Genomic DNA, 25,350 nt, shown 5'->3' on the forward strand with positions numbered 1-25,350 from the left:
GCAAAGACTAACTTTGTTCAGATGGGGGTTTATGTCAAGGAATTGTTGTCTGGGTGGGAGTGGAAGGAGTGGAAATGCGTTGGGCAGGCAAAATTGAAAGGAGCAATTGTAAGGGCGACAAACCTTTTTGTTAAGCAAGTAAGAGGAAAAGAAGGCCGCTTTGGTTCTCATAAGTAGTAGCTGAGAAGATAAGGAATAAGAGGTTAGCTTTCATAAATTACAAAAGATCACAGAAAGAGGAATACAGGCAAAAATATCTGGAAAAGTCAAGAGAGGCTGGTTGTGTAGTCAGGAAAGCAAAGATGCAAATAGAAAAAAAAAAGTTGACATGGTAAATCGGGGAGACAAGACATTTTTAAGATATATTAGTGATAGGAAGAAGTGCAAAAGTGGCATTGTGAGACTCAAAGGTGAAGGGGAGGAATATGTAGAAGCTGATAAAGAAAAGGCCAAATTGCTTAACAAATATTCTGTGTTCACAGCCAAAGCGCTGGGAGCGAGACCGCAGAAGACAAATGTGAATAGGGATGCAGGAGTAATAGACCCTGATCGATTTTCAGAGGGTTGTGTTCATGAGGAGCTAGCTAAAATAAAGGTTAGCAAAGCAATGGGGCCGGATGGTGTACATCCTAGGGTGCTGAAGGAATTTAGGGAAGTTCTGGTAGCTCCGCTGACTGACCTTTTCAATGAGTCTCTAGAGTCATGAGTGGTACTGGAGAACTGGCGAAGGGCAGATGTGGTCCCTCCAAAAAAGTAGAAGTAAGGAAGAAGTAGGGAATTACAGGCCGGTAAGTCTGACTTCTGTGGTAAGCAAATTAATGGAAACACTTTTAAAACAGAGAATGGTCAAGTTTCTGGAATCCTGTGGATTACAGGACCAGAGGCAATATGGATTCACTAGAGGTAGATCTTGTCAAAGAAATCTGAACAATTTCTTTGACTGGGTGACCAGAGAATTAGATAGAGGATGTGCGCTAGATGTGGTGTATTTAGATTTTAGAAAAGCCTTTGACAGTGTTGCACACAGACGTCTAATAAATAAACTGAGTGCCCTTGGGATGGGTCCCAAAGTGATGGGCTGGGTTAAGAACTGGTTGAGTGAAAGGTGACAGAGGGTAGTGATCAATGGAGATTGCTCTGAGAAAAGGGATATTACCAGTGGTGTGCCTCAAGGTTCTGTTCTTGGGCCTGTTTTTTTTTTTTAACATATTTATAAACGATATTGCTGAATGGTTGTCGGATAAGATTTGTCTCTTTGCGGATGATACCAAAATCTGCACTACAGTAGACATGCTGGATGGTGTGAACAACATGAAGAAAGTCCTGGCGAAGCTTGAAAAATGGTCTGAAATTTGGCAGCTAAAATTTAATGCTAAGAAATGAAAGGTCATGCATATGGCTGTAAAAAGCAGAGGGAACGGTACAGATTAGGGAGTGAAGAGCTTATGTGCACGACAGAAGAAAGGGACTTGGGTGTGACTGTATGTGACGATCTTAAGGTGGCCAAACAGGTTGAAAAGGTGACGGCGAAAGCTAGAAGGATGCTAGGTTGCAAAGGGAGAAGTATGGCCAGTTGGAAAAGGGAGGTATTGATGTCTCTGTAGAAGACTTTGGTGAGACCTCATTTAGAATACTGTGTACAATTCTGGAGTCCACACCTTCAAAAAGATATAAAAAGGATGGAGTCGGTCCAGAGGACGGCTACTAAAATGGTATGTGGTCTTCATCATAAGGCGTATGGAAACAGACTTAAAGATTTCAATCTGTATACTTTGGAGGAAAGGCGGGAGAGGGGAGATATGATAGAGATGTTTAAAAAAACTACGTAATGTAAATGCGCATGAATTGAGTCTCTTTCATTTAAAAGGAAACTCTGCAACGAGAGGGCATAGGATGAAGTTAAGAGGTGATAGGCTCCAGAGTAATCTAAGGAAATACTTTTTTACAGAAAGAGTGGTAGATGCATGGACAGTCTCCCAGAAGAGGTGGTGGAGACAGAGACTGTGTCTGAATTCAAAAGGGCCTGGGATAGACACGTGGGATCTCTCGGAGAGAGAAAGAGATAATGATTACTGCAGATGGGCAGACTAGATGGGCTATTTGACATTTATCTGCCATCATGCTTCTATGTTTCATGGTAAACCTTCATAATTTTTGCTACTGCTGTCAAGTTCAAACCTGGACAATGAGGAGGGGGGTGGGGGGAGTCATCTTACATCTCATCCTGTTTTGGGTTTGTTTGTTTTTTCCAATAATAGGATTATCATGGCTTTTTTAATCTTTTAGTAACCACTCCTAACTTAAAAAAAAGGTTCACCCAAGCTTTAAAAAAAACAAACAAAAAAAACCCTCAAAACATTTTGCAGTAAATTACTGCAACTTCCCCCCATCACCCCCCTTTAGCAAATCTCTTCACCAAGGTCATAAGTTCCTGAAACTCTGATATATTACATTACTTTTAGGTCATCCTGTCCTATTCCTCACCCCTATTCCCCCCCCCCCCAATCAACTCTTTTCTCCTAATTATACGCTTCTGGGGGGAGAGTGTGGCACAGTGGTTAAAGCTACAATCTCAGCACCCTGAGGTTGTGGGTTCAAACCCACACTGCTCCTTGTGACCCTGGGAAGTCACTTAATCTCCCCATTGCCCCATGTACATTAGATAGATTGTGAGCCTACTGGGACAGACAGGGAAACATGCTTGAGTACCTGAATAAATTCATGTAAACCTTTCTGAGCTCCCCTGGGAGAATGGTATAGAAAATTGAATAAATAAATAAAACAAATTATTTTCTCTGTTAGTTCATTCTTGCACAGGATGCATGCTTTTTAACTGTGATGGTCAAAAGCTTTTTCTGGCAAGATCTTTAACATCTATAACATTTCTCTGAAAATATATGTCACAGTATTGTGAGATGTGTATATACCTTCATCGACAGTATCGTGAAAACATGAAAGATGACTAGCTTGCCTTGGAATTACCCAGATGAAAACAATCTACCTGATATTCAGCCATGGCAGTCAACAATTATTCAGAAAAAAAAGTAGTATGCAGATACCAGCCAGCACTCAATATTTGGAATCAGTGCTGACCAGTGTGCTATCCAGTTAGCGATTGAGACCCCTAACTGGACGACAAATAAGCTATTGTGCTTTATGTAGATAGCCGCCTGAATATCGCTGCTAACCAGATAATCTCTAGCTCTATCCAATCTTTGTCCAAGGACCACTCCAACACTATCTGAATAGTCTCATGGCAGCCAGAAGAAATAATCCACAGCATTTTTTCTGTTAGTGCCATTGAGAACTCTCTCACTGGCACTTATCCAGATAGCAGTACTTGCCAGCTATATACGTACAATTGAATATTGCCCCCATGCCTGTAAAATGAAACCCACTACTATTCAGCACCAAAAATATTTACTTCATTTAGGAATTCATAAAATATTTTACAAAGAATCTTGCTATCACATTTACAACTGAATCAAGTAAGGATTTTTTTTCAGTAGCATAGTGTTTTAAGCTGATTTTGATCTTTTGCTGTTGATTAGAAATAGCTTTAAGAGGTTTAGGAATAGCTTTAAGCTCTTCCATTATGTTGAAACTCACCACTTCTGTGAATTCATTACTTCCCAGGTCCAATCTCTCCATCAGAATTAATTTGTTCATGGTTCTGCACAGCAAACGGATTAATAAGGAAATAGGTTTAAGGAAAGTCATTTTAACACATACTAATACTGTATACTGTTTAAATCCATATTAATGGCTTGCACAATAGAGGATATTATCTGGATGAAATCAGAATTTAATACAGTGTACCTTTATATCTATTATTGCACAGCAAAATGGAGATGAGTTAAGACCAGAATTTCCCAAATTGTTGACCAGGACTCCAAATGGGTCACAAAACTTGCCTGGGGAGGGGAGCCTTTGGGCTCTCCATAATGTGCATCATTATTCTGCAGCTGCAGGGGGGGTCACACAATTTTATCTGTTTGCAATCATGGGGTCACAGTCACAAAGAGACTGGAAAGCACTAGTTAAGACAGTAAACAGGGCTGCAGTTCTCTGCAGCTAGTCCCAGTCTTTAACTGTTAATCCATGTTGCATAGTTTAGCAGTGGTCAACAGGGGGGGGAAGGGGGAGGGAGACCAAAAACTGCTACACCAGCATGATGCGACAGTGGCAGTGACTGCTAAGGAAAGTAAACATTATCTTTTTTCTTGCTTTGATTTTGAGCTATTTAGAAATGTAGAATATAAATATCACAGAGTTTATTCAAAGACACCACTTATAGGACAAATTTATAAAAGATTTCTGCAAATAAAACAAATAAATCTTTGTAGAATTATCCAGATTGTACAGTATGCATATGATAAACTCGCACATATTTTTATAAATTGTTGAACTAGGCAATCCAAGGGATACAGCTATATTTTATTCTTTCTCCACAGCAAATATGGTTACCAAAACTGCCAATGGCGATCTTGTGAGGCTTCAGTAGCCGTGAAAAACTGCTACTAGAAGTCTCAGTGGCCATTTTTGCTGTGGAGAAAGAATGGGCAGCAGCAAGTGGGAATCACTCCTGTCCCAATGTATCACTAGACCACCAGGAAATCATGAAAGGACTGTTTTGTTTTGTTTTTTAACTCTTGCTTGGGAGGGAATCATAGCTGCTGGCTGGTGGGGGCATGGATGCAGGTACAGGCTGAAGTCTGCCAGTTCCTGGGGGGGGGGAGGGGCTCAAATATAAATTAAGATCCCCATATTTGGGCCTCTTTTTGGCCCAAAAATCTCAGTTTATATTTGAGTATTTATGATAGTAGCAACATTCCATGCAAGCAGTGGCTTCCCCTGTGTATCTCAATAGCAGACTATGGGCTTTTTCTTCAAGACCTTGTCCAACCCCAAATATGCTAACTGCTCTTGCTTACCACACCCTCTGGCAATGAGGTCCAGAGCTTAACTAATCACTGAGTGAAAAAAATATTTCCTCTTATTTGTTTTAAAAGTATTTCCATTTAAATTCATTAAGTGTGCCCTACTTTTTGAAAGACATTCCATTTTATAAAGCATGTAAACGAAACTAGGCAGGCATACATTATTTACACTTATTTTGAAGGAAGCACAAATGCACATCTTAGTTCACAGAAAGTATGCATTTACAATTATGCCTACTGTATAAGAGAAAGAATCTACTTGCTGCAGATATATGTGTGCTTGGGGGTGGAGTCACAAAGTATGTGTAAAGGTTATAAACCCCAAAAAATAAAGAAATAGAGAAGATCAAAAAGGCTCCTTCCGTCTCACATGGAGAAGGAAAAACTGAAAGGGAGCAGCACAGTCCTCTAAGTGAAGGAGATGGTGTTGAAAAGCTGGAGTGGATTCCTTCTGCACAGCTCACAAGCATGGGGAGAATACCCTACAATTCAGAAGGACAAACCTATTGCACTAGAAAAGGGCCTTTATTTTTGTTTCAGAAACTGAGGCACTTTTCTTCCAATATCAAATATTTATTCACTAGTGATTAGTGTATTACAGAGTAAAGGTGATGATGTTTAAGTAGTTTTGTGAGACACACCACTTTCCTTTTTTTATACCTATGCTTATACTTCAGCTGCACTCCTCAACTGTACATATTTGCTGTCACAATAGCAGCTGCTTTTGTAATGGTATTTTAAAGAGACACATAGGCACTAGTGGCATAGCCAGCGGAGGACTCAGGGGTCTGGGCACTCCCGTATTGAACTCATGCCACCTCCAAAACTGCGGCAGTTGCTCAAGCTCTGCCAGCTAAAGAATTTCACTGCTGGATCCTCAGACAGTCATCCAGTGCAAAACTGGCATGAATTCAAAGTATCTTGGCGTGACCAGCAGAAGCCAGTAAGGTGCTTGAGCCACGCACATACTGTATACTCAGCCACATATACTCAGTTCAAGTATTTGAACTAAGCATGCACTGAAATGCTGGATTTGGGGTTTGGAACAGCCTGCTTATATTCCTAATTCTCAGACAGCACAGGAAGGGCTCTGGTGGCAAAGGTTTGGCTGACAGGGCTTAAGAAACACTGCCAACAAAAGAATGATTGGGGGGGGGGGGGTTAGCAGCAGCAACTGAGAGGAAATGCTTGGCTCCCATCCATCAACTTCTGGAATCGCCTCTGACAGACACTATGCCTTTATAAAACAAGTGCCTACTTGACCTCCCTACTTAAGAGATTTGCAATTAAATGAGTCATTATATCAGCGAATTCATAAAACCTAAGAACAAAAATGTAGCAACAGAAAAGAAGACAAGCATGAACAACAAAAATGTCATTTACTCTGCCGTCAAAGCTAGATTCCAACATTTTATAACAGTGCTATTTTTGCTATACACTTCAGCATGTTTGCACCCAGTTATGACTGATATAGGAGTAAATCCAAGTCCATTTTACTGAGTTTACTTAGTTGACTGAGATGCAAGTATCCAAAATCATTCATTATGGGGATTCAGAAACTACATTAAAATAGTGCTGTAACCCATTATGTGCACATTTTTTCTACAATTCTGCAAGGATAACTACTATTTTGATGCAAAATGTTTCTGCATAAATAAGTGAACAGTTGATACTTAAGTTGCAATTATGATTGCACAGAGATTTACACCACTACTACAACTACTAATCATTTCTATAACACTACTAGATGTACACAGCACTGTACACGTTATATGCAGGTACTTTCTCTTTACCTAGTGGATTCAAACAGTATTATGGGCTAGATTTTTTATAAACCGCGTAAAAAACCAAGGGGATGCTATCACGGCCATTATAGTAGCAATTTTAAAAAGTGAATCATTCGCCAAAAAACATTCATGCAAATCAGGTTGAAAGAGAGTAGCGAAGACTTGCTAAATTTGCATGTGCCCATCACTTATTATAGTGATGGGCACACGCATAATGGGGGGAAAACCCTCAACAGTGGAAAAGATGTCAAATTTCTACCGCTTCCAACTGATACCCCTCAGGCAGCAGGAGAGGTGCCCAATCTGTCCCGCCACCAACCAACACCCACCCCCCAAACCCCCTCAGCAGTGGGAGAGTTGCCCACGATCTCCTGCCATCATGCAACCCCTCCCCGTGCCTCAGTCGATCCCTGCCCTCTCCCCTTATTTTCAGATGGCTGGCCGGAGGGATGCCTACTCTCTCTGGCCAGCTGGCACGCCTCTTCAAAATAGCAGGCCTTCTACTTCCCAGTGCATCCTGGTATGCACCGGTGAGAGGCCTGAGGCTCTGATTGGCCCAGGTTGTTTAAGGCCCCTCCTATGGGTGGGGCCTTAAAAGTCTGTGCCAATCAGTCTTAGGCTCCTTCCCAGTGTATCCAGGCAGGGGCCAGTGCACCAGGGAGGGGAAGACCTATCATTTTGAAGAGGCAGGTCAGCTGGCCAGAGGGAGTAGGCATCCCTCCGGCCAGCCATCTGAAAATAAGGGGGAAAGGTGAGCATCATCGGAGGCATGGGGAGGGGTTGCACAGCAGCGTGAGAATGTTGGCAACTCTACCACTGCTGAGGAGAGTTGGGGGGTGATTGACGGCAGGAAAGATTGGGCATCTTTCCCATTGTGGGGGGAGGGGGTTGGTTGAGCGAGAGAGCATCAGCACATCTCTCCTGCCGAACTTCAATTTGGGGTTTTTTTCCCCCGAAAACATGCCACAGATGTGTTTTTCATAGTGTTGGTACTGTACCAGCACCCCCGGACCAGTTGCTGATTTTTGTTGCCAATAGCCAACGCCGCTCTTGGAGAATGACTCGGCTATGTTTAAGAAACCACCAGAGTGCTTGTTTGAATACTAAAGAGCCCATTTGCATGGCAATGTCGGAGACTGCTAGAAAGCTTGCAAAAGACCACCATAAGCCGTTTTGATAATGCACCGCTAAAATACATGCAGGCTAAACCGGCTGGAACCGGTTTAATGACTGCGTTATGCCAATTTTATTTTTGAGAATCTGGGTCTATATGATTCTTATGAAAACTTTTAAAAGAAAAAAAGGCAGAAGTGAGACAATTATCACCAACCAAGTACAATTTGTTGATTTATGTCAAATGGTAGTAAGTTTGAAGTTCACACAAAGCCAATAATCAAACAAGACTTGGTCTGATGAAATCTTTGCACTCTCCTGATTTGCAAATCTGCTGTAACCGCAACCAAAAAGAACATTTCACATTACAAGAGATTGCTTGAAGTATTAACACCAAATCTGGAGAAATCATTTCTAGAAGGTCATACCAAACAGACAAATCAAAATGTCATCTGGATCATAAGCTATAAGTAGCTGAGATGTAGTGATCTAAATAGAGGGATACAAACAGCTGAAGGATAAAGCACAGGCAGAAAGTATTTTTCAGACATGAACAATGAAGGGGGTAAGATGCAGTATATAATGGAAAAGTAAAGTGAACCAAAGACGGTGGTTGTGTATGATTTGCTTGAGCGGTATGGTTTGGAGTTGATAGGTATGACTGAGTTGTGGCTTGAAGATTTGGATGTGGTTGTAGTGAATGAGTGTTGTCCACCTGTGTATGAGTGGAACTGGACTTGCAGGGGGTATTGTAGGAGAGGAAGGGTGGTTCTGTTTTATAGAAGACATCTTGCTTTGGTTCTGGTTTATCAGGGTTCGGTTGATGACATGGATATTTTGATAATGAAGAATGCAGATGTGGCCTTTTGTTTGGTATACAGTCCACCAGGAGTGTTGCTGCAGGATAGCTCAGGTTTTCTGAACTTATTGTTGGGATTAGATTTAGATCTTGGCCGTGTGGTGATTTTGGGGGATTTTAATATTCCTAAACAAACTGACTCTACACGAGGAGGCATGTTCTTGGATGTGATGGAGGGTTTAGGTTTCACGCAATGGGTGGATGCTCCTACCCATATTGCGGATAATATGTTAGATCTGATTCTTACTCTGCAGGAGCTAGTGGACGTTAGCAGTTTGCAAGTTGAGTTTCAGCCTTGGACTAATCATGCCCTTGTAATGGTTGCTATGGAGTTTGACCAGAGAAACTGTGGGTAAAACAAAAAGGTGAGAACTATGAGGCATGTTAGATCACATATTGATAAGGTTGCCTTATGGCGAGAATGGAAACCGTGTTTGAGCAGGCTTAAAATGAGCAGTCCCAAGGCTGCGTTAGATGACTGGCTACTGTCGTTACAGACTGCAGCGGACATGATAGTGCCCATACATGAAGTAATAGTATGGGATGGACCTAGAAATAAGCAGTGGTGGATCCCTGAGTTGAGGGATCTTCATAGGGAATTGAGGAAGCTAGAACAAGAATGGCGGAGTGTTAGATCTGAGGATGTGAGAGAGATATCAAGTGAAATTGATGGAATTTAAGACTACAGAACAATCAGCGCAATAAAGGTTTTTTTTGTGAAAAAATAAACAGGGTAGTCAACCACCCGTGTGAGTTATTCAAGGTGGTTAATCGGATAAGTGTTAATGCTGTTGTGGAGGAAAATCTGTCTTGTTCATTTTCTGCCGATGAACTCAATCTGTTCTTTTTAAGAAAGGTTATGCTAATTGTGCTGACAATAACTGCAAATACAGCAGATTGGAGGGTGGATTTTGGGGTGGTTTTAAGGTGGGATATGTTTGAACAGGTGAAGTTAGCGACTATTGGTGATATCATAGGCACATGTCATCCAACGATTTCCACTGGTGACGTTTGTCCTGTACAAGTGTTGAGGAGTTTGGGGAGTAGGATTGCACTGAGTGTGACACTAATGATGAACTTGATGTTGCAAGAGGTGTTGAAAGTTGAGACTATAAAATCTTTAGTAAAAGATAAGAAACTTTTAAATAATGTGATCAGTAATTTCCGTTCTGTAGCTTCACTGCCCTTTTTGGGGAAGGTTCTGGAGAGACGGGTATTTGCAGCTGGATAAGTATCTCCAGGACCATGGAATTTTAGATGATTGCCAGTACACTTTTCAGAAGCATCATACCACTGAGACCTAATGGTGTCATTGCTGGATGAAGTACAAAGTGGTCTTGATAATGGGAAAGAGTATCTGGCAATATTTCTTGATATATCGGCAGCGTTTGATAAGTTGGATCATGTTATTTTACTTGATAGACTGAAAGGTTGTGGAATTGGAGTAGTTTTTTTGGGGGGGGGGTTTATACTAAGGTTGCCAAATTTATTGACATCAGTAGTCTTGGAAAAGAGAGTCTAGTATATGGGATTAGCCTGAAAGCATAATCTAAATTAAGCTTTAGTACATATATTATGAGGACATGTCATTCTCTTCAATGCTTTCTTCCCGCTTACTGGGTTGGCTCTTCTTCACTGGTCACATGTCCTTCCTTAAAGCTACTTTCCCGTTTCTTCTGCTTGACTGATTGCAGTTGTTGCATTTTCCTCATCTTACAGATATAAAGGTGTACTTGATCCTTCTTTTCTACTGTCTTCAAATTCCTCAACTATGTATGCCTGTGTCTCTTCAACAAAATAACATTCATGTTGCTCTAAAGTGTCTGTATTGATCTCTTGGGCTACTACTTGTTTCCAGTTCCTCTGGCTCTTCCACAGTAAATCCATGTTCAATTAAGGCCTCTATAACAGCTTCAGGATGCTCAAGTTCACCAGCATCATCTTGCTTCTTTGCTGGGCTCTCTCTGTAAATTATCATCATTTTCAGTTTCTAGAGAACCAGTTGTAATTTGAAAATTTTCTCTGTGTCCTTCAATGATCCCAGCTATTGTCATATCTGGTTCCACATGTGTTATTTCAACAGATTCATTTGAGTCAATTTCTTGAATGTCCTTAACTTTTTCATTTGAAGAGACATTTAGATAAGCTTTTTCAGCTGATTTCATTTGCTTGACTTTTTTCCTTTCCAAGTGCCCTCTATAGGCAGCCTGGATTGTTACGCTAGCCATCTTAAGTAGGTAATTTTCACTTGTCTGGTCCTCCTGGTCTCCATCATGAGAGAGCTGCTGAGCAATTTTGGAGTAGTTTTAAAATTATTCTCCGACTTCTTGAGGAATAGGCAGAAAGAAGTTTTAGTGGATGGTGTATTGTCTCACTGGCGGAAAGTTATGATGGGTGTGTCGCAGGGCTCAGCCCTGTCAGCTGTTTTGTTTCATCTCTATCTCATCTTCCTCTGTAGACTGCTGCGATCCGCACAGGTCTCATATCGGCTTTATGTGGATGATGTTTTGTTTATGTTCCCCAATTGATGGGGACTTTGGAAAGGAAGTTCAGCGGCTGCAGAGGGTGATGACAGAGATTAATAGTTGGATGAATTGCAACAGATTGAAATTGAGTGTTCAGAAAACGAAGGTTACCGTATTTTTTGCTCCATAAGATGCACTTTTTTTTCCACCCAAAAGTGGGTGGAAGTATCAGTGCATCTAATTTAACGAAGATACCTTTTTTAAGCACCCTACCCCCACCCCATCGCACCTTTTTAAATGCCCATGCTCGATATGGCTCTCCCTAGCACCAGTGAGAGTCCTGCTGACTTCCTTGGCTTCCTCCTCAGCGTCCTCCTCTAAATTCCCCCCTTTAAATCTAACAGTAATTACAGTTGTCCAGATCCAGTGTCTCGCCAGGGCCCTCCCTCCAAGCTGCTTTCCACACCCAGCGAGAGAGATTGTCTTCTGCACTGTGACCACCGCTGAGCTAAATATGGCACCATGCAGAGCAAACCTAGAGGCTGTCATTGACTTCCGAAGCACGTTGCCACTGCTGTGGTCCCAATGGTAGAGGTAACATGCTTCAGAGGCCAAAGGCAGCCTCTAGGTTCGCTCTGCAGTCTGCCGTAATTAGCTCAGTGGCAGTCACAGAGCGGAAGACAACCTCTTTCGATGGGTGTGGGAAGCAGTTTGGAGATAAGGCCCCGCCCTTCGCTGGACACCAGGGGGGCCAAGAGTGAGAGGAAGCTTCAAAAGGACCTCAAGGAGGGCCGGGAAAACAGACTTAAGACAAGGCAGATGCTGGACTAGAGGGAGTAGAGAGGAGAAACACACTCAAAATGTTAGCAGACGGAAGATAGAGTAAGAGAGAAACCTGAAACAAAGGGGAGGCAGAAGAGAGGGGGGGCAGATGTTGGACTTGGGGGCATATAGAGGGAAGAGAGAGAGAGACTGCAGAGAGGTAGAAAGATTCTGGACCAGGGAGGAAGGAAGGAAGGAGGGAAGGAGAGAGAGAAAGAGAAAGAGAGAAAAGCAGAGAAAGACCTGGAAGAAAGGAGAACACATGCTGGACATAGAGATGGGATGGGGGTGTAAGCAGAAGAAAGACAGAGATAAAGAGGCCTGGACCAAAGGGGAAAGACATGAGGCAGATACTGGACTATGGGAGGTGCAGACAGAAGAGATAGAGGGGGGAGAGACCCTGAGGAAGAACAGAGATACAAGATCATAATAGAAGAGGGAGAAAGAGGGAGACCTAGAACAAAGGTAGTGGTAGGTACAAAGGAGAACTGACACTGGATCTGGGGAGGGTAAGCAGAGGGAAAAGAGATAGAGACCTGGACCCAAAGGAGATGGTACTGAATTGTGAAAGAAATTTTGGATGCACAGTCAGAAGGAAGTCTAACTAGAAACTAATTACCGTATTTTTCGCTCCATAAGATGCACTTTTTTCCCCCCAAAAGTGGGTGGAATGTCAGTGCAGTGAAGATACAAATTTTTACCACCCCCGTAACCTTTTTACCACCCCTCCCCCAAAGAAAAATAAGCAAACTATGCTGATATTAGTAATAAACCGAAAAGAACCAATACCTACTCTTCACCCTTCCCCTGGCAGCCTACTAAACTCCTTTTCCACCTTTTGCTCATACACTGCTTCCCCCAGCTCGCTTCCTTCCTGATCTCCACTCCTCGCACCAGGCTCCCCTCGCACCATGATTTTTCACACCAGAAGCTGGGTAAATAGAGGAGGCTCAGCCACTTCCCATCTCCGTACACTTCGTTTCCGCAGCCAATGGGAGGTGGGTAGAGGTGAGGTGCTTGGTCATGGCGTCAGCATCCCAGCCGTTGGGCTTGAGCTGTGCCTTGGTCCGTGCATGTCAGCCTTCTGTTGGTGCGAGGAGCAGTAAAGCTTTAGCCGCTGGTGCATGAACAGCAGGGGTCTTGCTCGACTTCGGGACCTCTGCCCAAGTTACCCCCCTACCCCCCTCATTCGCCGTGTCAGTCATGAGCAGGAGGAAGAGGATGAAAAAAATTAAAAAAATGAAAAAGAGGTGCATATGCAAAGAGGTAGCTCCATGTGGCCAGAGTTTCCCGGAACCCCTAAATTCTGGGTTTTGCAAAAATGAAGGGCGAGAGCAGTACTGGGCTGCTGCGGTTGCGGTTTCTGCTATTTCTCTTCTTCCTCCTGCATCCCATCGGGGTGCAGGGCTTGAAGAAGAAGGAACCCACCGTGACAAACAAGGTGACTTTAAAGTCAATACTAAAAAAATAATAATAGGAGGTATTAGTGAAGTTCACTTTTGTCAACTGCCTTGAAATGTTTTAATAGGCATGTATAAATACAAATGAAAGGTACTGGGAAGGGATTTAAAAAGGTAGGAGAGGTGTAAAAATTGTTAGTCGGTTGGGACTAACTAGAGTGGACAGGGTGCAGAGCCTGGCAAGGAGAATTTGGTTCAGAATTTTTTTATCTTGTTTTCCTCCTCTAAATCTAGGGTGCGTCTTATGAAGCGAAAAATACAGTCACTAGACAATAAAGGCAGGAAAAATTATTTTATTTTTAATTTAGTGATCAAAATGTGTCAGTTTTGAGAATTTGTATCTGCTGTGTATATATGAAAAATGAAAGGAAAAATTGCACTACAATTAGCAGGGGAAGGGGGACAAGGTGCAGAGCCTGGAAAGGAGTGAGGGTGCTGGGTGCAGAGCCTGGTATATGTTAGTACACAATTTGATTAAGAATTTTTTTTCTTATTTTCCTACTCTAAATCTAGAGTGCATCTTATGGAGCGAAAAATACGGTATATGTTTTATTCGTTCATCAGGATATGCTTTTCCTGATAAAATCAACCTACTAGGCACTACTGTTGCAACATCCACAGAGGTAAAACACTTAGGGGTTTTACTAGATTCTTGTCTGACGTTCAGGAGACATGTATGTGCAGTGGTAAAAAAGGTGTTTTTTAAATTGAGTCTGTTGAACAGTTTGCGCCCACATTTGTGTGCCTCTATGTTTAGGACTGTCTTACATATTATCATACTTAAACTACTGCAATTTGGTGCTTCTGGGTATACCTTCATCAGCACTGAGTGCTGCAGGTAGTCCAAAGCGTGATTGTTCGAACTCTGTTTCAATTAAGAAAGAGTATGCTATATATCTTTGTATTGGTTCAAATTAGAACATCGAATCCTTTATAAATTACCTGGTCATGGTGCATCTTTCTATACACAATAAGGCACCAAAACATTTGATGGATAGCATTCTGCCATATGAACCACAGTGCAAGTTGCGCTCGGTAACTCACAATGGCCTACATATTCCAAAGTGAAACAGCTGCGAATAACTGTATCTAGAGCAGTGGTTCCCAACCCTGTCCTGGAGGACCACCAGGCCAATCGGATTGTCAGGCTAGCCCTAATTAATATGCATGAGAGAGATTTGCATATAATGGACATGACAGGCATGCAAATCTGCTCCATGCATATTCGTTAGGGCTAGCCTGATTGGCCTGGTGGTCCTCCAGGACAGGGTTTGGTAACCACTGGTCTAGAGCTAGCATATTTTTGTGTATGGGTCCTCAGGAGTGGAATAAGCTACATGGATATTTACGACAGCAAACATGTTTGAGTAGTTTTAAGAAAATGTTGAAGAAATACCTCTTCTGTAAGATGAAATATGGGACTTGATTTATAGTTTTTTGATGCAAGGTGCTGGTAAGCCTCTCTGTAATTTTAGGAGGCTTTACATTATCAGTATTTTTTATTCATGTTTGATTTGTTGTACTGTATGTGATTCTATTGGACCCACCTTGGGAAAGGCAGGGTATAAATAAATAAATAAATACAAATACAACCAGTATATTCTTACCCCAGTATCACCACACATGAGGGGCTGCTGAAAAGTTCTTAGCCCAACCAACAAATTTGAGGCAGTCTCCATTGAAGGCTGTATACCTAGTCCAGTGATTTTCTACTTTTTTGTTCGTCAAAAAAATACGGAACAAAAAAAAGTGAAAAATCGCTGGACTAAGAGTATAATCCTTGATGGAGACTACCCCAAATTTGTTGGCTGGGCTGAGAACTTTTCAGATGCCCCTTGTATATTTCTAAAGCCCAGATGCATTATATCTTTTTATTGTATTTTGACCTTGGGAAAATGATTTGGAAAGCTTATTAAGTTAGCTGTATGTACTCTTTGCACTGTGAATGTTTACATGTCTACAGGAAATGCTTACTAAGTTGTGCCAAGTAGCTAATGTGGGTAGGATTGTCCAGAAAAACCTAAAGTTGGAAAAACTGTGTGAATTGAAGTTTTTCCCATGAATTTGATTGTACTTGATCAGGGGAAAAAAATGTAAAACATTTTTTAAAGCCCATCCTGGGGTCCCTGAAAGCCACGGATTACATAAAGCTGTTTTTCTTAAAATTTGCTATTATTTTTGCCTAATGGAGCAAATTCTTTGCATTATAGATATAACTTTTTCACACTCAAGCAATGATACATTGATAAGACATTTTATGCAAAAATTCTAGCAGTATTTTATTAAATAAACCTTCAATATCTGCATTTTTTTGTGGAAAAGGAAAGATTAGGTTCTTACCTCGATAATCTTCTTTCTAGTAGACATTCTATTCCTGAACCTGTGGTTAGTCAATCTTAATGCAAAAATTATTGTAGAGAGCTTCATTAGCATTCTTTTGCTTTACCTCCCATCTGTCTGGCCTTGTCCTCCAATTCCTCAGTTCGTACCAAAGCAGATGGTCAGCTCTGAAGAGGAAATAGAATAGGGAGGGTACACTCTGAGAAACATGCCTGTTCTGCTCATATCATTAAACATAGATAAACAAAACATAACCATTTGCAATCATAATAAGATGAAAACAAGTCAACAACTGGAGTGCAACCTGCACTAAGTGTGGGAGATTCTACAGATACCTCCTAGATTCTTCAAAGCGGCTGTCACTTCCTCTATCCTTGTCAATGCTGGTTAAAGGAAAGAAACAAGACATCCAGATTCCCCAGCACGATCGAGGCAGTAAGCAAGCAAATCAACATCTGACAGGGCAGGCATCAGAAATAATGTGTCTACTAGAAAGAAGATTATCAAGGTAAAAACCTAATTTTTCCTTCTAGTGTAACAGATACGTTACTCCTGAACCTGTGGGACATATCAAAACAGTCCCCTGAATTTAGGCCAGGACAGATGAACCTGAATGCGGAGTCCTTTATGGCCACTATGTCCACCCTGTAAAATTTTGTTAACGTACAGAAAGAGGACCATGTGGTCGCTCTACAGCCCAGAGACACTGCCAATTTCCACAGACACTGCTGAAGATTCTGCCCAAGCTACACTTCGAGTGGGAATGCACCTTTATGGATGTAGCTTGAAGAAATGCCAGCACAAAAAGAGTATAACCCTATGGATCCTTTTTTTCTAACTCTTCTGCAGCGATGGCTTAAATTTTCTCACGCTTTGGAATTTAGAGCCGACAGTTTTGAATAGTTTTCTGTCAAATTTAATTTAAGTTGACATGTATATACTGGACATCTGGAGGATTCAACTGGACACTACAGACCTATATTCAGACCTATATTTTTCCATAGCCAGGCCCAGCCTGTGTACCTTGCTACAGCTGCAGCCTTTGCAATGCCAGCAATGATGTTCTTGTTTTCATTCCCTGTTGGGAGTCTATCTCTTCAAGGCCCTGCTGGACTCTTATCACTGCTGTATGACTTCATATGCCAAACACCCTAAAAAGCCATAAACCATTTATAATGAGCAAGGAGCTCTGCTCATGTGAGTGTAACAAGATGAAAGAACTTGGTACCAAACCATGGACTCTCTGTCTCTGAACCAAGCTATGGGAACCAGACAGCTGGATTGTTGAAAGGCCATCTCTTTGCCAACTTTTCATCTTACAAGGACACCAACTCGAATATGCATAGAATTGTAAAACCTCTAATTAGTAGATGCAAGTCTCCGTGCTGAAAGATGAGAGTTCAGCAACAGTTCTCTGTTTCTGTAAGGCCCCCCTTTTACTGGGGGGGGGGGGTGTGGAGGTGAGAGAGAGGCGTGGACGATAGGGAAGAGTTAGCTGTACATTATTTTTATGTACCAATAGGGAAATACATAACTAGAATTCTGGGATGGCCTTTTTTGGAACAAAGGAAGAATTTCTCTGTATAAAAAACACGTGCATTCTAAGAAAAGCCAGAGAAAGATTCTCTTACTTATGCTACGGGGAACTGCTAGCCCCCTGCTAAGCATATGAGTGCAAATTCTTCTCTCCGTTGTATATTCTGAACTGACAATACTTTATATATTTTTTTGTGCTATGCCTTGGCTGCTGTAATATTGTAACTTTTTATACTACCAATAAACAAATATGGTCTGTTTTGGAAGATACAATGCCGTCTTGTAGTTATTCCAATGAGGTCAGCAAAGCAGCCTTTTTATCTCAAAGTATTTCCCGCTCCCGACAAAGATGACGAAACGGAGCTCTGTCGAGTGGCAGTACTTTTTTAAAAAAACAGGATTGTTTAAGTACTCCTCGAGTGGTAGCATTTTGGAAATAGGATTGGCTAAGTACTTTTCAGGGCATTGCGGTTCCTAACAAGAATGTTTCACAAATGAAGTGACATTATGAACTGCTTGCAGATAGATGAACTGTTATGAATTATTATGAATGATTTTGAGGAATATATGAATTGTTATAAGAAATATGAATGTTTTATGTTTTTTTATTATACTATTTCACGGCTTTCATGAAATTTTATAAAGAGTCTTATGCACTTATAGCTTGTTTATGTGATATTATGAACTTATTTATCAAGACATCTTGAGGGGTTCTTTTATTCTAGAGTGTATTCTTTATCAACTTTCCGAGTTTGTATTTTTTACAGCACTTTGCACTTTATTGTATTTTGCACTTTATTGCATTCATAAGGCAGATTCTTGGGAGTTTACATAGTCTTAGGTTAAATTCCTTCCTTGGTGTGACTGTTTGACCTTGATTTCTTAGCACTTTATTCATTTGCGTGGTTTGCACTTTCAGCACTAAATGATGTATGAGGCAGTGCTTATTTAGACTTATGTCTGGTGCTGGTCACCCATGAGTTGCTGCCAGAGCTCAAAAATCCCCCATTTATATTCCGAGAGCTCATACTGATGTCCGTTAATTTACAATATTTTGAATAGGTTTCTATTCTTTCAAGGCCAAACATTTTCCCTGAGGATTTATTCAGTTTAGCCAACTATAGATTGCATTGTAGCTTGAAGAAATGGCCATATGGATCCATCTTGAAATGGTCGGTTTCAAGGCTGGGCAACTTTTCCAGGCAGCACCAGCCAATACAAAGAATATGAAAATCGAAATTAGTTCGTAATCTCCAGATACTGTAATAATACTCTGCATACATACAATAATTTCAGCATTTTATCACTCTTCCTCGATCCTGAGGGCGTGAAGGCAGGCAACTGCACTTCCTGATTGATATGAAAGTTGAAGACCACTTTAGTTAAGAAAGATGGTACTGTACACAATTTTACACTATTCAGAATCTGAAATTCTGAGGCAGGGATTTCTAAATGACAATGCCTGCAATTCCAACACCTGTCGAATTGAAGGGATTGCCACCAAAAGCACCATCTTGACTGTAGCATCATCAGTGAAGCTTGCTCTAGAGGTTCATAGGGTGCTGTGGCTAGCACCCGTAGGACCAGATTAAGACTCCACACTGGAAAAGGCTGTCATACCAGAGTACGTAGGCACAAAGCACCCTTCACAAACCTGGCTACATCTGGATGTGCGGTTACAATGCTTTTACTAATCTTAGGCTCAAAATACAAGAGCCCAGCAATTTGAACTTTTAGGGAGCCAATTGCTAGGCCTTTTAACAGTCCTTCCTGTAGGAAGGCAAGCTCCACAGATATCGGGGCCAAGTTTGGTCCTCACTCGTCTGAGTGCACCAAGTTTGGAAATACCTTCTGGATTTCACATATGAGGCTAGAGTTGCTTTCCTCCTATATCTTAGAAAGGTGGACACAACTCCATCTTAATATCCTTTGTGCAATAGTGCCATACACTCAAGAGCCATGCAATAAGAACAAAGCATTTTGGATTCTCCAGGGCAATTGAGCCCTGCATGAGCAGTCTCGGATGACATGGAAGTCTGAGGCCTTGATCCCTTTGCAGATAGACCAGATATGTATAACAGTCACCTCAACCAGTCTGGTGTTACTAGAATAACCAGCCCTTGGTGCATCATGGTCCTTTGCAAAAGTCTAACTATCATGGGCCATAGAGGGAAGATATAAAGACCTACCTTTGGCCAAGGTTGCTCTAAGACAGGGGTAGGAAACTCCGGTCCTCGAGAGCCGTATTCCAGTTGGGTTTTCAGGATTTCCCCAATGAATATGCTTTGAAAGCAGTGCATGCAAATAGATCTCATGCATATTCATTGGGGAAATCCTGAAAACCCGACTGGAATACGGCTCTCGAGGACCAGAGTTCCCTACCCCTGCACTAGGACATCCAAACCTTAGCTTCTTGGCTCATACCTTCGGATGAAGAATCAAGTCATTTTCTCGTTGGCTGCTGCTGCAATCAGATCAAAAGTCGGGCATCCCCACCAACTCAATGCAGGTTTCTAAAGATAGTGACCACTCCCCAGGATACAGAGTCTTCCAGCTGAGGAGATCTGCTTATACATTGTCCACTCCTGCCAAATGTGCCACTGAGAGTGCCAAGAGATGGAACTCCTCCATCAGAACAGCATCTGGATTTCCAAGCATAGAGCAGCACTTTTGGTGCACCCCATGGCAATTGATATAAGCTAACGCCATTGTGTTGTCTGGAAAAAAAACTCGTACCACTTTGCTCTTCAGTGTACTCCATACCTGAAGCACCAGGTGAATAGCTCGAAGTTCCAAGCAGTGATTGACAACTTCCTCTGAGAAGGGGAGCAGCATCACTGAACTGGATGCTCTTCACAATGTCCACCCTAGCTGTATAGGCTGGCATCCATCGTCAGGATCAACCATATCGAGATGTAACTAAGCTGGGACATGCTTCTGCTATCCAAGGTAGCTGCTGCTGTATATCATATCTCTCTGTGGGTACCATCTGGAAAAGACCACATTCTGGAGTGGACTCAGGTGCACTGTTGCCCAAGGAATTCATATCCATAGCCGTTACCCAATGATCCCAGCACATGCAAGTAATGTCAGGCTGTCGGAGATGTCTTGCTCTGAAACTCCTATATCAGACACAGGTGCTTATCTCTGCAGGATTCAAGGAGAAACACTTTGCTCTCCCTTGTGTCAAACTGGACTTCCAGATACTCCAAGATTTGTATCGACTCTAGGTGACTTTTTTGAAGTTGACCATCCCGTTCACCCTCTGCAGTAGCTGAATCACTCTTTGCACAGCCATTCTACCTTCAGATTCAGACTGGGCTCTTATCAGTCAATTGTCCAAATAGGATGTACCTGTATACTCGCTCTGCATAGGTATGCTGCAACAATCACCATCAACTTAGTGAAGGTGCAGGGCACTGTGGTCGGTCCGAAGGGCAAGGCTATGAACTGGAAGTGTTGCTTTCAGCACATAGAACACAAGAACTTCCTGTGCTCCAGAAAAATGGGAATGTGCAGATAGGCCACCTCAACCCTGAAGAAGGAAGTGAAATGTGAATTCATGTTGGAGAGGTGATCAACCTTTTAACAACTAAAAGATAAGTTGGACAAAATGAGAAAAATTCGAAATATGGGATAAATATCAACTGCACTAAACCAGTAGTTTCTAGCTGCACAAAAAAAAAAGAAAAAATTGATACAAAATGAACTTTGGATCAATGAGAATTTGAGATGGAATCTCTCTGAGTAATATACTCAAACTGGCTATCTAATGATCTATCAAAACTATATTGGGATATTGGGATAACTATGGGTGAGTGATTTCAGACAGTTCCCAATTGTATATTACAGCCTAATGGTGATTCCAAACATTCAAACATTCTTTTTTTAATTGATTTTAAACATACAATATCAAGAATTAATCTTGTACAGAAAAGTATTAGTTAAGAACAAATAATACATAGTCTATATCTAGAAAGAAAATACATAGGCTAATCCATCTCAAGTCTACATAATAACTGAGATCCTTGTTATATAAACATACATAATAAAAAAATAAAATAAAATAAAATACATATAATTGCTAGATTGCTAGAATGAAGAAAAACAAACTTGCAAAAATCTCAGGAAAACAAGGTTCCAACATCTGAGCCAGAATTTAATTTCTAAGAGTTATAAAACTTCAAACCCCTCAGAGAAGCTTTAGGGACAGAAATGCAGTTAAGTGTGAAGGTTTAAAAAAAATACATATTTCAGGGATTTATATTTAACCACACATTTAACAAGGGTATCTTAAATAAAAGGTACCCCTATAAGCAAAACTCCAGGTTTTAATTTCAAGAATTGTCTTCTTCGCTTTTGAGTCTCACGTGAAACATATCAGAGTTTTTAAACCCGAAAACTGTGTTTATTTTGGAAGAACATCTTCATTATCCAAAATTTATCAGGTAGAAGGGCAACCAAAGCTACTAAAGTAGATGGTTTAGCAACTTCTTTATCTAATGTCTCTAATATGGTTGAAATGCCTAATAAATCTACTTTTGGATTTTGATCATTAGTTTGCTGGTCCTGCAATTTTTTTTGTGGTAAATAATAGACTAAGGGGAAAGGGGGAATTGATGTCTCTGGAATCAACAAAATTTCTAGGAAATACCGTTTTAACATTTCCCTCAGAGTTACAGCAGGTATTTGAGGGAGATTTTTGTGTATTATTCTCCAATATTTCTATCTTTCTTCTTAGATATATAATATCTTTAATCTCAGCAGTTTGGATTAAACACAATTCAATTAATTCCTTATCCAATTTATCCAATCAATAATTTAATAATGTCATTTCAACCTTTAATTCTTTTACTTCATCTTCTTGTTTTCTTATTCTTCCTTCAGAACTAAAAAACACACTTAGGTATTCAATGTCTTCTTGAAATGGTCAGGATAAAACTTGTGATGCTGTTCAACTTCTTGCAACAAGGCATCATGCTGCACTGGGTCTTTGGTGATGCCAGTGGCAAAGTCGGTTATCAGTTTAAAACCTCACTTGGCTGTGTCATTAAACACCTTCACTGTTAATGGGCTTTAAAAAAATTTTTTTTAAAAATGTTCTAATCAAGAACAATGAAATTCATGGGGAAAACTTAAATTCCACATTTGTCTGTCATTTCTTCGGTACCCTCCTACCCTCTGTACCTCTTCTTCTTTTGTATTTACCTACATGAGCAGCATATATTGATTCACCATTTTTGTCCTGTGTGTCTTTCATAATTAGATTGTAAGCTCTTTCAAGCAGACAGTCTCTTGTGTGTTTAATGTACAGCGCTGTGAGCATCTGGTAGCACTATAGAAATTCAGAACACCACGGTTAGACTACTTCATCGCTGTTCCAAGTTCAATCATGTCACTCCACTACTTAAAAACTGAGCAAATCCTTTCAGTCTCATATCGCATCCCATTTAAATACAATATTCTCTCTCGACAATATTATCAAGTGGACTCTTCTTTCTTGTTCAGTTTCTTGGTTCAATACTCTCCGCAAAGAACCATTCATTCATCTCAACAACAGTTACTTGTTGTCCCATCATTTTGACAATTGTTTCTTAATTTTCATAGGAACTCTTCATTTTCTGTAATGCCTCCCACTCTTTGGAATTCTTTACCTTACTATCTTCACACTGAAAGCTAATTTCCGACATTCAAAGTGCAACTAAAGGCTTATTATTTCTCATTGGCATTTTGCTCATAATCTGCTACATAGTAACTTATTCTCAACATTTAATATGCAGTTGAGGCACAATACCTCTCTCCGGCATTTTTCTGCACTGAATGTTCTCGTTGGTCTCCAGGCATAATCTGTGGGCAATTTACCTTATTTTGGCATTTCCATCAAATTCCAATATGCATAGGCAGAAATCAAAAAGACAAAAATATAATGGCAGGACCCTATATTAAACGCTCAAAGGGTGTTCACCAGCAACAAACAATCAGAAATAGTCAAAGATTGTTTATAAGTAATGTATTTATTGTTACTGTGAATGAAAATATTTAACACTTAATGTAATTTTTGAAAATGAATAAAGAATTATTTAAAAAAAAAAAAAAAAAATAGTCAAAGGATGATTAATAAATAAATAAAAGACACTTCAGTATGGGCCTAAATGTGCAATATCGATAACCTTTCCCGGCCCCAGACAAAAGCTCATAGGTGACCATCACCAGGTTTTAGAAAAAACATAAATAAGCTTTGCCGCATACATTATTTGTCTCTTGTATAATTTAAATGCAAGGTGAAAAACTGAGAGGAAAATATAGGGGCAAAAAGTGACTCAAAAAGCCCCACCCCTCAAACGAATATCAATTAATTAAAAGAAAGTGCAAAATGCTAAAATGCAAGAAATGTAAAAAATGAGTGTTTGCTTTTTTTCTATTTTTCTTTTCTTCAAAAATCAATGCGAGTCAGTCCCAAATCACAGTTCAATCCATTCGTGTTCAAGAATCATATATATACAAATCACAGTTGATGTCCCCATTCATAAGATTGGGCAGAAATCAAACATTCATGGGCGGAAATCATACATGCCTAGCGCTTGATCCCTACCTTCTACGTTTCACTCCTTACTTTTCTCCACTCTTTTGATTTTATTGTAACTAACCCATTCTTCTCCTTTCCCTATGTCTCCAATTTTGATCATTTTGTCCGTCTTCCCTCCCCTTTTTTATTTTTTTATAAATATTATTTTATATTGTAACCTCGGTTTTATATTTGTGGTATATCAAATAAATTGAACTTGAAATAAATAGTAGTAGTTGTAGTAGTAATTCGCACAGTTTTTCTGGATAATCCTAGTATGGGGTTTTTTCTGGGCAATCCTAGTATGTGGGTATTCTCATATGATAGCCGTTAGCATATACCCATGCTAATGGCCACTACACACAAACTAGCCAGCATGATAAAAATCCCACACTTAATGCTTATTACTGTTAGGGACAGATTGTAGACATTGATGGGGGGTGGATGGCACCAACTACTAACTAGCCAGAAGTACCGCATGTAATCTTGTCACCATTGTTAATAGTACAATTGCACTTGATGCCACCTCATGAAGTGTGGTTAAGTGTAGCCATGTTATCTGCAGCCAGGTATCATGGCCTTAGTACAGAAGATACACCATTTCATCCTCCTAAGTACAAAAAACCATCCCCCCAAGCAGAAGATCCCCCTCCTCATCTACAATCCGTGGGAGTCACCCATGAGTTGCTCTGAAAGTTCAGTGGATAGAGCAAGGGCTATCTCCCTCTGTTCCTGCCCGATAATGGCTGTGAATTTAAAATGGCAGCTATTACCCCTAGTAGTACTGTAGTCTTGTGATACTACTACCATTTAAAAGTGGTAAGTGCCTGCCTTGAAATGCAGGTCAGATACTGGCCATATTCCATGCATTTACCACACAGGCTTCGCACTTAAGGCACAGTAAGTTTTGCACTTAACTCACTTTAATAAACAGATCTCATCTTAAGTTAAAAGTAAACATTTTATTCAATATTTATACTTACTTTGGCAACATTTTTAACTGATTTTCCCTCAATTCCAGTATCTGAAGTTTAGTTAACCTAGGAAAAAAACAAGAGTCTTAATCAAAACTTTATCACCCACAGCTAATTCTGAGGGAACACACTCCTAAATATTTTCTAAAATATCAATGTTAAAGTTATTTTTTCATTTAAAAGGGCAGAAAGGTTCTGACATAAAAACAACAAGAATTTAAAATAATGTGCACTTTAAATAGAAGAAGCACAGAAAGACATTAGCAGAAGGTAAGAAAATATTTTTGGGGCCCTTTACTAAGCAGCACTAAAATGTGGTCGATACTATAGAGCGCAACATGGAAAAAGGCTGTCGGAGATCCTGCAGGGATAGAATTAATTTTTCCAGGGCTCCTGTAGGAATGTACTTCTTTCCCCTGTTGCTGCCACACTTGCTCATTGCCTCTTCAAAAAGGTCACCAGCAGCTCTCCCTAATAGTGCCGCCCAAT

At 40.6% G+C, this 25,350-nt stretch overlaps 1 protein-coding gene across 5 annotated transcripts in view; it reads right to left on the bottom strand.

Moving 5' to 3' along the window:
* Window positions 1-25,350, bottom strand: part of ERBIN (erbb2 interacting protein) — a 516,286-nt gene that overhangs the window by 250,788 nt on the left and 240,148 nt on the right. For all 5 annotated transcript variants that reach the window (XM_033930041.1, XM_033930031.1, XM_033930056.1 and 2 more), the window contains 2 exons: window positions 24,871-24,927; window positions 3,610-3,673 (listed from right to left, as the gene is read on the bottom strand). In XM_033930041.1, coding sequence (XP_033785932.1) covers window positions 3,610-3,673; window positions 24,871-24,927 — 121 coding nt within the window. The remainder of the gene's footprint in view (window positions 1-3,609; window positions 3,674-24,870; window positions 24,928-25,350) is intronic.

This window comes from Geotrypetes seraphini, chromosome 1, assembly GCF_902459505.1.
Source record: "Geotrypetes seraphini chromosome 1, aGeoSer1.1, whole genome shotgun sequence".
Taxonomy (NCBI): domain Eukaryota; kingdom Metazoa; phylum Chordata; class Amphibia; order Gymnophiona; family Dermophiidae; genus Geotrypetes; species Geotrypetes seraphini.